The 17,245-nt window shown below is 35.7% G+C and overlaps 1 protein-coding gene and 1 long non-coding RNA gene across 3 annotated transcripts; one reads left to right on the top strand and one right to left on the bottom strand.

Annotated features, from left to right (window-relative positions):
* Positions 288-3,333, bottom strand: LOC109834264. Its single transcript, XM_020402245.1, has 3 exons — positions 3,205-3,333; positions 3,040-3,094; positions 288-658 (listed from the first exon to the last, which is right to left on the bottom strand). The coding sequence occupies exons 1-3, from the start codon at positions 3,281-3,283 to the stop codon at positions 499-501; spliced, it is 294 nt and encodes a 97-aa protein (XP_020257834.1). The 5' UTR covers positions 3,284-3,333; the 3' UTR covers positions 288-498.
* Positions 15,150-16,899, top strand: LOC109832317. Of its 2 annotated transcripts, none has more exons than XR_002244700.1 (4): positions 15,150-15,577; positions 15,656-15,760; positions 15,910-16,083; positions 16,484-16,899. It is a non-coding gene; the product is annotated as an uncharacterized LOC109832317 (long non-coding RNA). The 2 variants fall into 2 exon arrangements; XR_002244699.1 differs by having other exon boundaries at positions 15,910-16,100.

Genomic DNA, 17,245 nt, shown 5'->3' with positions numbered 1-17,245 from the left:
TTATGTGAAATTTACCCTAAAGGGCTCATAAGTCAGATGATTTCAACTCTATACACAGTATATCTCACCTTACACATCACTAAAATTAACACAAAGCAGTATGGATAATTGCAACAGCTAACTTGGAAAGGTTAAATGAAATTTAGATAATTTCAACTGCTAACTTGAAAGGGATAAATGAAATTTATTTAATATAATACATAATACCATGAATCCACGATATATTTCATTTAGACAAGTCCACATAGGGGTCAGAAGCTACAATACGATTTAATTCTAACACAATATATCTCAACCTTGCACACATTTAACATATAGCACTATGGATATATCGATATTTTAAACAGACTGAAATCTAAGCAGAGGAAGAAAGAGCCTACAAGAAAAAGATGCAAATGCACTCTGAAAGAATAACAAAAAGCTTAGATATATTGATAACAAAAGACTAACAATTTTCCTTATCAGTGAACTGTGAACAATAGAAAATTTATGTCTAATTTAATCATATAATGACTTGGCCGATTGAATCCTCTGAATTTTTGTTTTACTTCTTGAAACCTTTTCTTCAGACTTCTCGTTGATGGCTACAGCTTTCGCAAGTGCTTTTAGCTTCCTGAGGTTCTTTGATCTTTTCATTGGCACTCCCTTCTTGATCTTTCTGATATCAGAAGCATTGAAGTAATAATATCAATAGCTAACAATCACCATATCCTAATAGATATGAGCTAATAATAGTTTCATTAACTTGGTTAAGGAAATATAAACAGATAAAAGACCTTCATTCAAGGTCAATAAAATATTAAATAGTGGACAGAGTGACAATCAAAGTCAAAAGATGGATCGTTTCTAGTGTAGCAACGACATTTTAACCTTACTGTCAAACATCACAGTTTAGAGACTGCAAGACAATTATAATTTTCGAGGCATGCTATAAAGCTCTAAGTTCGCTTCGACTTTGTACTCAAAGACTGATTAATTTGGGCACTCAATGGATCAAATCAGGTCACCAGCAAATTGCAACTCTTGAACAACAAGCAAACAAGAAATATATAACAGGGTATGCTAAATTATCCCATGTAAGATATGAAGAAAATCATTATGGCATCCAAAAATAATCTTCCCTACTACTCATTAAGATATGGTTGTTCTTAATGCTGCCGCCTGGCTAGGGACTGCTATAAACCTCATAATTTACAGCTGCATATCAGGAATACCTTTTTGTTTAACACATGCTAAATTATCCTAAATGAGATGTGAAGATTATTATGGCATCCAAAATACTTTCTTCCCTTTTATTCCTCAAACATGTGATTGTACCCAATGCTGCAGATTGGATAGTGATTGATTTAAGCTTCAGAAACAACAACAGTACATCACTAATTGTAGCAAACCAATGATGGTAGATATACATTCAGTATGGATAAGTCCAAGAATTTGGGACATAAAATTTTCTCCATCCCCAACAAACACACAAGAGGGCTATGCTAATCATCAACCATGCATGTAGGCATAAAAGTAATTTTTGATCATCTAACAGCAAGAAACAGATTGCAACAAAACTTTCATTATTCATTAGTTGTTAGGGTAAATTGCAGATAACCCCCTCGTCTACAACTCAATAGCACTTTCCACCCCTCCACTAATTTATTAGCACTTGTCACCCTTGAGATTTGCATTTTGAGAAGGTATATATGAGGGGGACTATCTGCCATTTAACCTTGTTGTTCTACAAAAATAAAGCCCTACATCAACATAAATTGCGTACTATATATGTATTATCTGCACATACATAAACATCAAAAATTTAGCAAGCATATCCTCTAATATCTTCAGCGTACACCTACAAAAATGCATTCTACGGCATCAAAGTGGGCAAGCTCACGCCGCTAATTTTGATCTTATTGTTGTACAAAAGATCATGCAGTTATAGAAATTTAGTACACAAGCACACCGTTATAATAAGACAAATGGTTTTGATAAACAGTTATCAGCTACAACTTGACCTAAACTAAATGTATTCTTTTGTTCCTACTTTCTAGCAGTTGCGGCAATATAGAATGCAAGCGTTAGCCAGAATGTTTGGAATTTGGGCGCAAAACATCCAATCTCTCGAAGTCTGGCTTAAAATCCCCAAGTCTCAACTCTACATTTCTTGCAGAAGATTTCCAATCAACCTCATGTTCCGCCTCTTTGTACTCCAAGTTGGCTTAAAATTCATAATTTGCCTCTACACTAATTAACTGTTATATTAGCCTTCTCGTTTTCTATTTTCAATTTTACAGTAGCAAGGTTCCAAATTTTATACATGAATTCAAATGCTATGGAAGCTACACATCTAAGCACGACACAAATAGGTGTCAAGTATACACCAATAACAGCACGCGCTATCTTATCATCTGATACTACTCCATTCAATATATCATCAACTGTTGTAATTCTAATCAACCCAAACACCCTATATAATTCCAATCTTCTACCACGACCTTAGTCTTCTTTCTTAAATGATTTTAAGATAAGTGTGTAGATTTTATCCCATTTTCCTTCTACATAGTGAAGAGATAGCTTTAGCATAACCCGGACGCAGCACTTCATAGCCAGCCATCATATATCAGCAACTCGCGCGAAAAATTTCTACTTCTGTACATCATCAGTTCTCCTTCATATAAAATGTAAAGTCCATAGTCTACTAAAGTAATTAAACTACTTGTCCTTCGTCAAAATTCAAACTAGCCAATACTTGTATGATATGTACCCCCATCGAAGACACCTAGAATCTCCAGCTGCAGGTAAGGTATGAAAACCTAAACTGCAGTGGTCACATCTCCAATCAACAAAGCAAATAATTGCATTTAACAAACATAGCTAAAACCTAATTGCCTTTACTCTCCTCATGTTAGATACACCTTTTCAAATAATCCATATATTCACGAATTTAGAAGCAAAAATCCACTTGATAAATCTCAAGTCGGCTTCAACTTCTATGCAAAGGCTTCAAAAAAAAATTTCCTTCTAAATTCAAAAACATCACCGGATTCTAACCTGTTGACATCTCTGGCAGATGCTTTCGAGGGTTTCCCTTCCGATGTGTCCATTGCTGCATCAAAGAACCGAAAAAATCAAAAATAGAATAAAATTAAGACCAAAGCTCGATGGTAGCATGAAGAACGAAATTGGAAATCGAAGCTGAGACTGCAAAGTACAGACCTTGAGGGGCATCGCCAGGAGCATCGACGGAGATATCCATGGATGCGACGCCGCTCTTCTTGTTTTTCTTCTTCGCCATTGCTTGATTTTTCTCTTTAGTTCTGTGACCAGGGTGCCAGGGATTTTGGGGTTAGGGTTTAGATGAGAGAAGCATTTATATGAACAAATTTTTAAAATAGACCATTTTAGAAATTTATTTTAAAAAACGACCCCTTTTGAAAATATTTGTCATTTGCGATCCAATTTCAGCCGTCTGACTAAAACTGGGTCGAAAATGGAAAAAAAATCAAAAATTTCACGGGATTTTAAATCTCATGAAGTTTAAGGCTTCATTAGCGCTTGGGTTAGCGCTAATGATGCCTTAAATGAGGTCTTAAACTTCATGGGATTTGATTTAAAATCACATGAAGTTTTTGATGTTTTTTCGTCACTTTCGATCTAGTTTCAGATAGGTGGCTGAAACTGGATCGAAAATGAAAAATCATACTTTCTTTAAAAGCATGAGTTCGGAAAAATCTTTTGGTAGACAAAAATACCCTTAAAATTCAAACTAATCCATTAAGTAAGAGTAAGTTGATAAATTGATGAATTCTTATTGGATATACGTAGTATAAAGATAATAATATAGTTTAAATTAAAATGTAAGCCTAAATGAATTTATTAAATGCCAAATTTACAAATGTATACAAGATGAATGACGTATATGCAAAAACCAAACAAATTAGTGAGAAAAATAATGTTCGCTGCAAAGGTCGAACCCCGGAACAACGCAAACCTACAAATGTACATAATGTGGCGGAGTATTTGCAAAATCCACCAAACAAATTAAAGAGACAAAATAATTTTGAAAATTATAAAAAAGAAAAATTATAACAGAGAGTGATGGTTTGAGAGTGTGAAAATTTTTGTAAATACTCCATTTGGAGAGGACAGTTACACTTAATTGAGAAGATCTTCCAAAATTATAAACTTTTTATTTGCAATAAATATATAAAGAATTTCTGCCTTTTAAATTTTTATTTCTTCTTCTTTGTTGATGAACATGAGGATGGAGATTTACTTTTAAGGGGTCAGCCCTTTACAATATAACTTTTTATTTTTCTCTTTTATTTTCTTTTTTTAGGAATTCACGTTTTAGGATTTTATTTTCTCTTTATTTTTAGATTTATTTCATGTCTTGTAGTGTAGATTTACTGCCATGCTCTTTTATTTTGTTGATTATTTTTCATATTTTGTAGAATTTATTTTATTATATTTTTTAGTGTAGATTTATTTTTATGTTCTTTTATTTTTGTTAGTTAGATTTCCTTTATTCTCATAGTTTATATCTTTATTTCTTTATTTTTATTCTTATTTTTTGTAGTAAGTTTTTGTTATTCCTTGTAATCTAGATCTCTTTTTTATGCCTTCTAGTCTAGATTTAGTTCCTTAATTTTATTTAGTTAAATGAGTAACTAAACCTTTTAGAAATTCTAGAATTGTATGAAACTAATTTAATTTCTTTTATGATTTGTAGATTGCTCTCTTATACTTTAAGTGATCATGTTTAGGATAATTAATTAGAGAACTAATTAATAGAAGAAAATTTTGATAATGTATGCTTATCTTGGATGGTTTGATATGTTATACCTATGAATTCTAGAATTATAATCTAGTTGTTATTCTTTTCATGAATGAAAATTTTGCTTGAATGATAATTTGATAAATTATGCTTTTTTAGTAGTTTGATAATCTATACTTAGTAAATCTAAAGTAAAATATGATAAAAAAAAAAGTGAATAGTTCATAAATCCTAAATGAAATAAACTAATGGATTCAATTCTAGATTTCTATCTTCTATACTTGGTTTTCTCCATATTTTACTTGTTTTAATTTTTCTCCTTTTGATTCGTTTCTTTCTTCTTGATTTTGTTCTTTTATATTTTCTTTATTTCTCCTCATTGTTTATTCTTTATTTTATTCACTCTCTTTCTCCCCTCTTGTTCTAGTATTCTTTTGTTTGCAAATAATTACACGCTCTCTATATCTCTACACTTTCACTCCTTTTTTGTCCACACATATTTTTAGGATCTAATTGTATACTATAACTTAATAGCTATACACTGGCAACATAGCATTATTTACCCCATATTAACTGACCACCTCCCTACATAATCTAGTTGAACCTACAAGCTCGACTCTCCATCAACCAAACCATGTACACCTTACCCTATATAGTAACATGCTTGACACCTGGAGAAAGAAAAACCTAGACATGCCTCCTGAGATATCTCCGTAGGATAAAGTATCATATCCAGTCATTGTGGGTCTCATCCTAAGGATGAACACCCTCATCATCAGGTCATCCTCCATTATACCCACCATTATAATCCCCACCACTCTAAGATGGCTAAGCAAGCCAATCATCACTCTGAATTCCGCTCCTCCCACGACCATCCTCGGCCCTCAGTGTCATCTCCTCTACCTCATCCTCGGCCACCTCCTCATCCTGAGAGGAATCTTATAGGTCCTAAGGCACAGATGCAAGAAATGTTGGAGATATGAAGCCCTTTTATTCCCACATCGAAAACATACCTTGAACTTTGTGAACTACTACATGAAATAATGGCTCTTCCTCACCTCCATTGTAGTTGCTCATAGCTTCTGATGTAGCATCTCGATCTTCACAGCGGCTCAATCCTCCCTCTGTCACCTCACCTTAATTGCCTACCACATCTTGGTAATGCTCAGCATCCCCGTCTAGGAGTTAATACCAGCCTCCCCTCAAGCAGCAACATCGCCCCTCTCCTGTGCCTCATCCTAATCCTCATCATCATCATCATCCTTGTTGTCCTCCTCCTCAGTCTCCACCACCTATTTTCTCTTCTTCCTCCAATGTCCCTCTTCATCCCTAAGAGATATTGACTTTATTGCCTTCTCATCCAACAACAGCAAGGATAATACAATTTTCGTCAACCCCTCCAATGGGCAATCGAATTACTCGATGATACACAGCACAAAGTTTCTATATGACACATGTAGGAACCCATCACTGCCTCTAAAATCGTGACAAAGATGAAGTCCGCAAAGTTGATTGGGTGGCCTTGCATTAGGAAGAAGATCATCAACAAGTATTGATCGGGAGTCTTTCCAACCCTTCCCTTCTTTGGGTAGATGTTGTGGGTCACTACCATTCCCACAAGGTGTGTGAGTAGCTTCAAGCTCGACAAAGTGACTAGACCCTTCCCTCACCTCACTGCCTCAAGCTCCTCATTCACGATCTCACAGGTGGTCAAGTCCTTCACCCTTTCATCCTTTGCCTAGCAGCCAAAAAGAATTCATAGTCTCTTCAAACAATGCCCTAAAGATTTTCGCGAGAGTCTATTAGTGGAATGCTACTTTTGCCCAACCGACCTTCATTATGATCACCTCGTTCCTCATCGACATGTTGCAATAGAATTGCAACACCCCCTCTCATAGATCACTGGTTATTTATTTGATAATAGCATCCTTGCGTAGAGTATATTGCCGGGAAGTCCTCCCTTCTTATGCCCCCAAAATCAACCCTTCTTCTCGGGATCATGTTCCACTTCTCAAGATTATCATAGTGATCTTTCGCCCGATGATCAATGAGTCTACCCCGCCAAAAAAATCAATGACATCATTCCCTTTGGATGCCAATGCCTTCTTCTTCTTGGGTAGAGACGAGGCACCTTTAGGGGCCATTAGAAATGTTTAGAAAGAGTCTTAGAGTGAAAAACAAAGGTTTGGATGAATTAAGTTTGGATTTGTGAACCCAGGATTTAGAGATAAAGTTTTGGGAATTTTTAGAGATTTAAAGCTTGATGTAGTGAGTTTTAAGGATGTAATATGGGCTAAGGTTTCTAGAGGATGTGTTTGAAGAGGTTTTTTTTGGAAGGTACAGGGGTTGGATCACTAGAGTATGATTGAAGAATGGAAGACAAGAAATTCCCAAAACTATTTATACCCGAGCGCTCAACAGGTCGAGCGCACGCACCCAAATTTTAAGTGCACTTACTCAAATGGGTCTATTATCTTTAGAATGGGTTTCTCTATTCCTAACATGTATCATGTTGCGTCACCCTCCAAGTGCATGCGCTCACATTTTTCAGTGCATGCACTCAATTTTTTTCTTGTTTTCTCCATATTTCTTCAGAAGATTTGAACCCAAAGCATTAGGACTTTTCCTACCCTCCCTGTAAGTCTTTACTTTACATCCTAGATATCTTAGAGAATCTAGATGTGAGAAAGGTATCGAAATAAGTTGAGAGTTACAATTGGATATCGGAAGTAAGAGAGTGGTAATAATAGTAAACAGATTGGTAGACATTAGATAAGTCTTATAAGAATGGTGAAGTTGGAATTTTAAGGATGAAATTATTCATAAAGATATATGGTGTAAGGCCCACCAAATTGTATCATATATTTATACAGATATCGATATCTTTGATCGAGTTGATGAAAGACCCGAGACCATGTACCTCGCATCTGATCTAGACCAAACCATTTTTATAGTTTTAGATTTTAGTTAGGATGACAAGAGGGTCAACCTAAGAGTTTAGAGAGGCTAGCTTAAAATATATACAAGCTTAGGTCATGAGTGTTTTAGACTATAAATAGAAGAGGTTAATTCTCTTCTAAAGATCCTAGTTCCACAGAGTGAGAGTGAGATTAAGAGAGAGAAAAAGAATGCATTTTGAGAAAGAGAGAGAGAGAGAGAGAGAGAGAGAGAGAGAGAGAGAGAGAGAGAGAAGGCTCTTTGGTGAAGGAGATCAAGAGAAAGAGAACAGTGGGGTCATAATTCATCCAAGTCATAGATTCAAGTTAAGATAGTTTTTTTTCTTGCTCATTCTTTTTGTTTGAATTCCAGATCTAAGATATCGTGTAGAATCATTTGTTTTAGGTAAAGACACAAGTTTTGCTTGATTGATGGAGAAAAACTCGTGTTTTACAACCGATATCTCTTAAGGCAAGCATCTCTACCTCTTCTTACTAGATCAATCTCCTGTAGCATCTATTTTTACCATGTTTATTCATTAATGCATGTTTTGATTTGTGAGTATTCTCTTTGTATTTTTGAATAATACCAAAATGTTAAGATTTCTCTTGGGATTCTTGATGAAATAAGCTCAAACTAATTCTAAATAATTCCTGCTATGAATCTAAGAAATGATAATCTATGGAATGTGGATTGATTGGAGTACATGATAGTAGAATTTGATAGATCACAAAAAAAATTGTAATTTTCTAGTTCAAGCACACATGCTCGCTATAGAGAGCACACACGCTCAATTAGGCAGAGACTCAGTTCAAAGAGACTCAGTTCAAAAAGGGAATGCACCACTTACCTGACATGGCGTATCACCGAGCGCATATGCTCAACTACCAAGCACATATGTTCAACCAGAAATTTGGCAAATCCTGATTATGTACATATTTTAAGATCTCGTCTTCCAATTTCACATCTGCTTTCTTTGTTAGCTTCCTTAAGTTGAAAGATTGCCCATGGCAAGTGGTATTTGCATGTAATTTAATATTTTGTGAAGTTCTAAATTTTCTAGAATCCTCTAAAAGCTAGTCCCACGAATAACATGCTTATTTTCTTCCCGTTTGTCTGGATCATGCTTTTGTGAGTTTTGTTATGTATGTTATGATGCTAGAAATATGTTAATATAGTTTCTATCACAAACTTAGATGGTTTTAAGTGGTTGTCTCTGACCTTACTTTACATGAAGGATGAAACTCATATATTATGGATGTTGAGCATATTATGTTAGATTATGACTTTGGGGCTCACTTGTGCACGAGTCGAGGCCCATTTTTATTATTATATTGCCCAAATGGGATATTACTAGTTAGCATACTCATTTGGTAAATTTTTTTGCATTTAATTTTGTTTGATTGTTGATTCGTTTAACTTTGCGATGCATCCATAGTATCTCTTCATGAGTATCGAATTTTGTCTGGAGCTCCCCGTCTATGCGAGTTATGATAACATATAATATGTTTAGATTTATAATTCAAGATTTCATCTTCTTTGACCTTCTAGACAAAGAGGAGACTTTGATTGAACACCTAGTCAATACTATGATAATATGTTTTTCATGAGCTAAAATTATCGGAACTCATGTCACTAGTAGAAAATGATGTATCAATGGTGTATCAGTGACAGACACATTCTTGACGGCTACGTGCTGTCAAGGATGCTGTCAAGGATGTGAACATGCTTGACAGCACGTAGCCGTCAAGAATGTGCTTGTCAAGGATGTTTGCATCCTTGACGGGCTGTAAGCATTGTTGATGGGCTTGCTTAAATAATTGGAGGGAGTGTGAAATAATTGGAAGGAGAATTTCCCCTCACTTTTCTCCCCTTAAGACCCTAACCACAATTTAACCCCCGACCCTAAGTTTGAAACGCCTAGGGTTTTCTATAGCGCTACCGACTCCTTCTCCACCAGAGATTCACCGACCACCCTCCTCAGACACCCACGACTGTCGTTGTCTCCATTTTACAAAATGAAATGTGAATTAATGCAATTATTTCTCTTTTTTCTAGATTTTTTATGCACTTTTGTTATATTGTGATAGTAATGTTGTATTATGGACTGTGATAATTTTTTTCAAGACCCTAATCACAATTCATGAGGCTAGGATTAAGAATTGCTCTGATCAGGCTATTGACTTGATTGCACAAAGATATGAAATTTGATGATCATTTTGTTGAAATTCTGTATTTGAAAAAAGATTTAGTTTGTAGAAATTGCTGAGTTTTATCTAGATTTATCTTTTTGCACAGGATTTTGATTGGAAGAGGGGAATCAAATCTTTTTAAGTGAGCTATGAGGTTCATAGTATTGGTAGGTTATTCTATCCTTGTGAAGGAGAGGAACGAGAGGCAAAAACATAAAATAGTTGATGGTAGTAGAAATAGGAGGTAACAATGTTTTGTTGGTCCACAAATAGTTTTCCTGAATTTGAATTAATTTGTTTCTAGATGTGTTAAATTTACCATTTTAAATTGGGAAAAATAATGATTTATAATTCACCTTGTCTACTAAGAATGGATTTTACCAAAGTTGTATGCTTTAGTTCATGGAGTTCCAATACTTAGTAGACAAATAGGCCTTTGAGTAAAATCATGTAATCTAAATCTTTTTTGATCATTTGAATAGGATAGGCATCTTCTACCTATCTTTTCGTGAATTTAACAGAGTGTTTCTGTTCTGGATGCTTCTTGATTGGAGGTATGTTAGCTCATAATGCTATTATATATTGTTGGCTCACACGTCATTTTTATTGAATTATCAAGTGTTGGGACAAACCCGAGCCAAATAGAGCAGGGTCGTAGCAATAGTAGATCAAAAATAAAGATAAAAAATTAGACACACAGATTTACATGGTTCGATACTTGATTGCCTACGTCCACGAGCAAGGATATAAGAATTTACTATGAGAAGAAAACTCTGGAGTTACAACCTCTCTTTACAAGAGGATACTCTCTCTATTCTTTCTCTCTAACTCTTCTATATGAGGAGTTGTTTCTGGGATGATTTTTTCCTTAAGGATTTGAAGCCTATTTATAGGGATTGAAAAAATACTATGCATAATAAAATATTAATATTTTACTTTGCTGTGAGCCCTGCCATTTTTTGTTTTCTTTTCCTCTTCAAACTTTGTTGCTGGGCTTTCGATGATTTGAAGTAGATGGGCCCCACCTCCTTTAACAATTGTCAAAAAAAGTGGGCAGATAAGATGTGTTGCTGACAATCTCTCACTTGAAGATTTGATTGAGTATCAATCATATCTTCGCACCATTCTTTCTATCTTGTCATCTTCATGTTGCTTACATCTCCGTCAGACCACAAAAGGATCGACACCAAATAAATTTATTGGTATGGACTGCTTTTGTTAAAAAAATCAGCTATGTTGACTTTGGTGTGAATTTTCTGCATGTCCACTATTCCATTTTCCACTTTCTCACGAACGAAGTGGTACTGAACTCGAACGTGTTTGATCTTTGAATGAAAGGTTGGATTTCTTACCAAATGCAAAGCACTCTGACTGTCATAAAATAGAGATATCTTCTTTTGTTTATAACCGAGTTCCTCCAGCACCATCTCCAACCTTACAGCTCCGCCAGCAAGTGCAAACACATAACCTGTGGTGGATTTGCTATTATCACGATCACCTGCATAATCAGAATCAACATATCCACTGACAATAAAATCAGATCCCCCATAACATAATGTAACATTTGAGATTCCTTGAATATATCTTAGAACCCTCTTTACAGTATTCCAATGCTCTTACCAGGATTCGCCATGTATCGACTAACCACTCCCACTGCTTGTGTAATGTCTGGTCTTGTACAAATCATCGCGAACATTAAGCTTCCCACTGCTGATGCATACAGTACTCGAGACATGTCCATTCTCTCTTCTTCAATGCTAGGACTCATACTATAGGATAACTTGAAATTAACAGGAAGTGAGGTAGAAATTGACTTACAATCTTGCATGTTAAAGCGACTTGCAATCTCTGTAAATTTGCATCCATAGAATCTTGTTTGCAGATCCTAAATCCTTCATTTTAAATTCCCGAGCCAACTGAGCCTTTAATTCTTTGATACAAACTTTGTTGGGGCCTGCAACCAACATGTCGTCAACATACAACAATAAGATAAGAAAGTTATTTTTACCAAACCTCTTAAAATATACACAAGGGTCGAATTAAGTCTGTTGTATCCAAGGCTCATGATTAATGAATCAAATCTCTTGTACCAACACCTCGGTGCCTGCTTTAGACCGTACAGAGATTTGTTCAATCTGCAAACCAAGTTCTCTTTTTCTTTAAAACCTTCTAGTTGGAGTATGTAATTTATTCTTCAAGATCTCCATGTAAATTTATTCTTCAAGATCTCTCACGAGTTGACCTTCGAGCTTCTGGAGCCTCAGACTCGATTTGTTCTTATACATCTTGCTCCAGTGTTGTTTCAGAAGAATTCGTATTATCTTCTACCTGAACCAGTCTCCGAGTCCTTCCTCGAACTGCTTTCTTTTTCTTCACTTTGTAGTTAATTCTCTACAAAAATAACATCTCTGCCAATGATCACATTGCGGGCAGTGGGATCCCACAAGCGATACCCCTTTACTCTATCAGCATACCCCAAGAATAAGCATTTTTTGGATTTTAAATCCAGCTTTGTAATTTTTTGGGCATTACACATTACGTACACTGGACTTCCAAATATATGGAGGTTAGAATAATCAGCTAGCTTTCCAGTCCACATCTCCATCGACGTCATCAATTATATTGCAGTTGATGGAGATTGATTCACCACATAACATGTAGTTTTTACTGTTTTCGCCCAAAAGACTTTATCCATATTTGCAGTTGCCAACATAGCTCTTGTTCTTTCCAACAGAGTTATATTCATCCGTTCCGCCACTCCATTTTGTTGAGGAGTATAAGCAGTGCTGAATTATTTTTTGATGCCTTCTTGCTTGCAGAATGCTAGGAATTCATCGTCTGTGTATTCTCCTCCACTATCTGATCTCAAGCACTTGATCTTCTTCTCAGATTCAAGCTCGACCCGCGCTTTGTAGGTTTTAAAGACTAAGAACACATCCGCCTTTTTCATGATAGGATACACCCAACATCTCCTAGAATAATCATTAATAAATGACACAAAGTACTTTGCTCCTCCCAATGATGTAACTGGTGCTTGTCATACATCAGAATGAACTAGTTCCAGAATAGCCTTGCTTCTAGAACTCGATGTGTTGAACTTCAGCTGATACTGCTTACTTGTAACAAAATGCTCATAGAATGGAAGAACTATATAATTAAGTCCAGAAAGCAGCTTTTGATCGGAGAGAATCTTCAAACCTCGTTTTGACATGTGGCCTAGTTTGTGATACCACATCATGGTTTGTTCTTCTCCATGGCTAGTTGATGCCACACATGAAACAACTTCCTTCAGAGTCTCTCCCTTGAGCATGTATAGATTTGCAGATATTTTTTCTACTTTTATCACTACAAGCGCCCCTCTAACAATCTTCATAATCCTATTTTTGATATGGGTCTTGCACCTGAGCTCATCTAATTGTCCCAAAGATAATATATTCTTCTTCAAGCCCTTCACATGTTGCAGATCTTGAATGATGCGTATTGTACCATTAAACATTTTAATTTTGATAGTGTCAATACCAAAAATCTCCAAGGCACGATCATTCTCTATGAATATAGATCCTCCTGAGAGATGTTCATATTTATGAAACCATTCTCTTTGAGAAGTCATGTTCCAGGAGGCTGCTAAATCTAGAAGCCAGACATCAGCAAACCTCCTTCTGCCTTCATCAACAATGGTCGCTCCACTGAATAGAATTTTACCATCGTCTGATATGCTGACAACGCATCCTTGAGATGTTGAAGGCTCCGAAGACTTGTTATCTTCATTCTTCTTATTGTGCTAACACTCCGATTTGACGTGCCCCTTTTTGTCACAGTTGTAGTATTTGATATTCTTCTTACTTCGAGATTTTGATCTACCATGGGTATGACTCCTACTAGAGCCACATTTCGTTGATATTCCTCTTGTCATCGATAAGACCTCCGCTTGTTGCGAACTTACCTTCATGTATTCCTTGTTCTTACGCCCATTTTCTTCCTCCAGAACAGCAGCTGCAACGTCATCGAAAACTAGATAGTCTGTAAGGACATTGTTTGTCAGGTTGATGATGAGTTGATCATACGAGTTAGGTAGACTCTGAAGTAAAAGTTCCGCACGTTCATTCGCACCAACTGTATATCCTAACGTTGTGAGTTGGAAGAACAGTGTGCTTAGGGTGTTAATATGGTCAGTCATCAATGTAGATTCCACCATCCTCAAAGTGTAAAGTCTCCTTTTTAAGAAAATTTTATTATGCATGGATTTTGTCTCATATAGCTTTGTTAGAGTATCCCGGACCTCCTTTGCTATCTTCTTCTCCTTTATGCTTAACAGCACTCTGTCTGCTAATACCAGATGAAGATTTATAATAGCATTTTCGTCCATCTCATTCCACTTCTTATCATCTTTGATATCGTCCGACCTTGCACCGATGGCTGCTAGATAATTATCTTTTCTCAAGATAGCATTTATCTTTAACTTCCACAGAGAAAAATTACTCCCGTCGAATTTCTCTATCTTGAACTTTGCTGCCATTGCTTCTACCAAGAACAGTAACTTCTTACTATCTCACGTAAATAATAACTGTATTTATGAACAGTAATCGTATCTGTGAATAGTAACATACTTGTGAATAGTATCATATTTATGTACAATACCGTACTCATGAATAGTACCCATCACCTTTAATGGGTAAATGATAACCTAACTTATTTTTTAATGTAGAAGATCCACCTTCGGTGGCAGCCACAGAGCATACGATAAGTAAATATATACAAGCACCCTAAGTTGGCTCTGTTACCACTTGTTGGGACAAACCCGTGGCCAAATAGAGCAGGGTCACAGCAATAGTAGAGCAAAAATAGAGATAAAAAGTTAGACACACAGATTTATGTGGTTCGGTACTTTATTGTCTACGTCCACGGGTAAGAATAGAAGAATTGACTATGAGGAGAAAACTCTGGAGTTATAATCTTTCTTTACAAGAATATACTCTCTCTCTATTCTTTCTCTCTCACTTTTCTATATGAGGAGTTGTTTCTGGGATGATTTTTCCTTAAGGATTTGAAGCATATTTATAGGGTTTGGAAAAATACTATGCATAATAAAATATTAATATTTTACTATGTTGTGGGGCCGCCATTTTTTGTTTTCTTTTCCTCTTCAAACTTTGCTGTTGGGCTTCTGGTGATTTGAAGTAGATGGGGCCCACCTCCTTTAGCAATCGTCAAAAAGAGTGGGCTGATAAGGTGGGCGGCTGACATCAAGTTGTAATTCAGTCGATGAATTCTTCCTTGTGAGAAACAATTTCCTTTTGAATTTTACTCAATTATTTGACTTGAAGCAGTTGAACTACATGAACATATGAGCAAGAGACTTCCTAGACCATACTCTTCAACATGTTCTTCTAAGTTATCCATGAGCATGTGGACTTAACTTTTATCTAGCCCAAGTATTGTTCAAAATTCAAGAAACTTGATGGAAACTTAAAAAAGCATAAACTAAAGAAAATTTACGTTCATCTTAGGGTCTTTGTTGTTAGTCCCTATTACGCCCAAGAGCTCGTCTCAGGAGAAGACAAAGGTAGTTAAACTGCACGATATTATACGAGTGATTGGCATCATTGAAATTATGAATAGGATGGATGTTCAGGAGTGGAATCCAAAAGATAAATATATTGATGCCAACTATGACGAAAAAACTGTGAGTTATTCCCAGTTTCTTGTGCATCTCTTATTTCTTCAGCTTTTCATGCTCATAGAAATTCTTCATAGGTGATAGAGGGAAGAGCTCTAAATAAAGAAGCATTGCAAGCAGAAGTTGGATCGCTTGTAGATAGGAACATGCCTATCATAGTTTTCATTGGGAGACTGGAAGAGCAAAAGGGTTTGGATAATCTAGCATAAGCAATTCTTGAATTTATCGAAGAATATGTTTAGATAATAGTCCTTGTAAATTGGAACATGATTTGAGTTTACTTCTTGTGATAATTTATTTGGGATCTTATATTGGTAACCAATTTTGGGATTTTATAGGGAACTAGAAAGAAGAAGATGGAGAAGCAACTTGAGGAATTAGAAGAGAAATATCCAACAAAGACCCGAGCAGTTGATAAGTCCAATGTCCTGCTGGCCTCTGTGATGATAGCGGATGCTGATTATATTGTCATCCAAGCAAATTTGAACCATGTGGCATGATTCATTTGTAAGGTAAGTGTTATTGAAAGGTATGTTCTGTTTTTATTGCATTATATTCTTTGGAGTTATAATAACTCTGCATGCTGAACTATATTGTCTAATTACTTTTATCTTAAAATATTCAGAACTTTCTGTCTAAATGTTTTTTAATATGATGGATATCTACTTAGGCTTTTGGAATCCTAATGCATTTTAACATGACTTCATAAATCACAACATAAAGCTCATCCTGCATATTTTATGTAGTAGTTACACACACTTTAATATGCGTCTACCCATAAAATCCACTGCTATCTATGTTAGTAACCTTAAACGTGAAACTGCCAGATCAAATGTGAATATCCTTGATCACTTCAACTATTATATCCATCCGAGCTCACCATAACCAAGTACAAATGCGTGATTCTTATAGGAATTATTATGTTGTTAGTATGGAGATGATGTCATGGGAGCACTAGTCGTAGGAATGGAGCTGCAACCAATGACGAGGATGATACGAATGAGGAAGAAGATCTCAATTAGTGAGTTTTATCATTTCGTATCTTGGACATGTATGGGAGATGTGCACTTTTTCATCTCGATTATTTGTAGTGGTACCTTATATATCTTACACTTTTTTTTAGGATTGTGACGTGTTTGTTGGATTTTATAGTATTCTATATCCTAGACTTGTTTGTGGATACTATAAACATGTTCCTCTTAGGGAAATATGGATTATTTTATTTGATTAGATTGTGAAATTAGAATTTTTTTTATATTGTGTATCTTGGATGTATGAGATCTTTTGTGTGTGGATTATGGATGCACTTGAGTGAGGTATATGTAGACTGTGGTTTGGATTTGAAAATTATGAGAATATTGTGTTTGTCGATGAATTGTGTATTTGTCCCTTGTTGTACAGGAAATATATGTATTATATTCAGGAAATTATATTTTTAGCAATATTTTTTTCACTGGATATGAACATCCTTCACGGCTTTCCTGTTAAGATGGACATCCTTGACAAGGTTGCCGTCAAGGATGTTGCTAACATCCTTGACGGCCTATCCCATCAAGGATGTTTGTACATCCTTGACGGCTAATATCGTCAGGGATGTTGCTGTTAGTGATGTTCATCCTCTACGGGCTCTCGTCAAGGATGTGAACATCCTTGATGGGGCATATGCCGATGACA

This window comes from Asparagus officinalis, chromosome 3, assembly GCF_001876935.1.
Source record: "Asparagus officinalis chromosome 3, Aspof.V1, whole genome shotgun sequence".
In the NCBI taxonomy this organism is placed as follows: domain Eukaryota; kingdom Viridiplantae; phylum Streptophyta; class Magnoliopsida; order Asparagales; family Asparagaceae; genus Asparagus; species Asparagus officinalis.
This window is presented reverse-complemented; position numbering and strand designations above follow the sequence as displayed.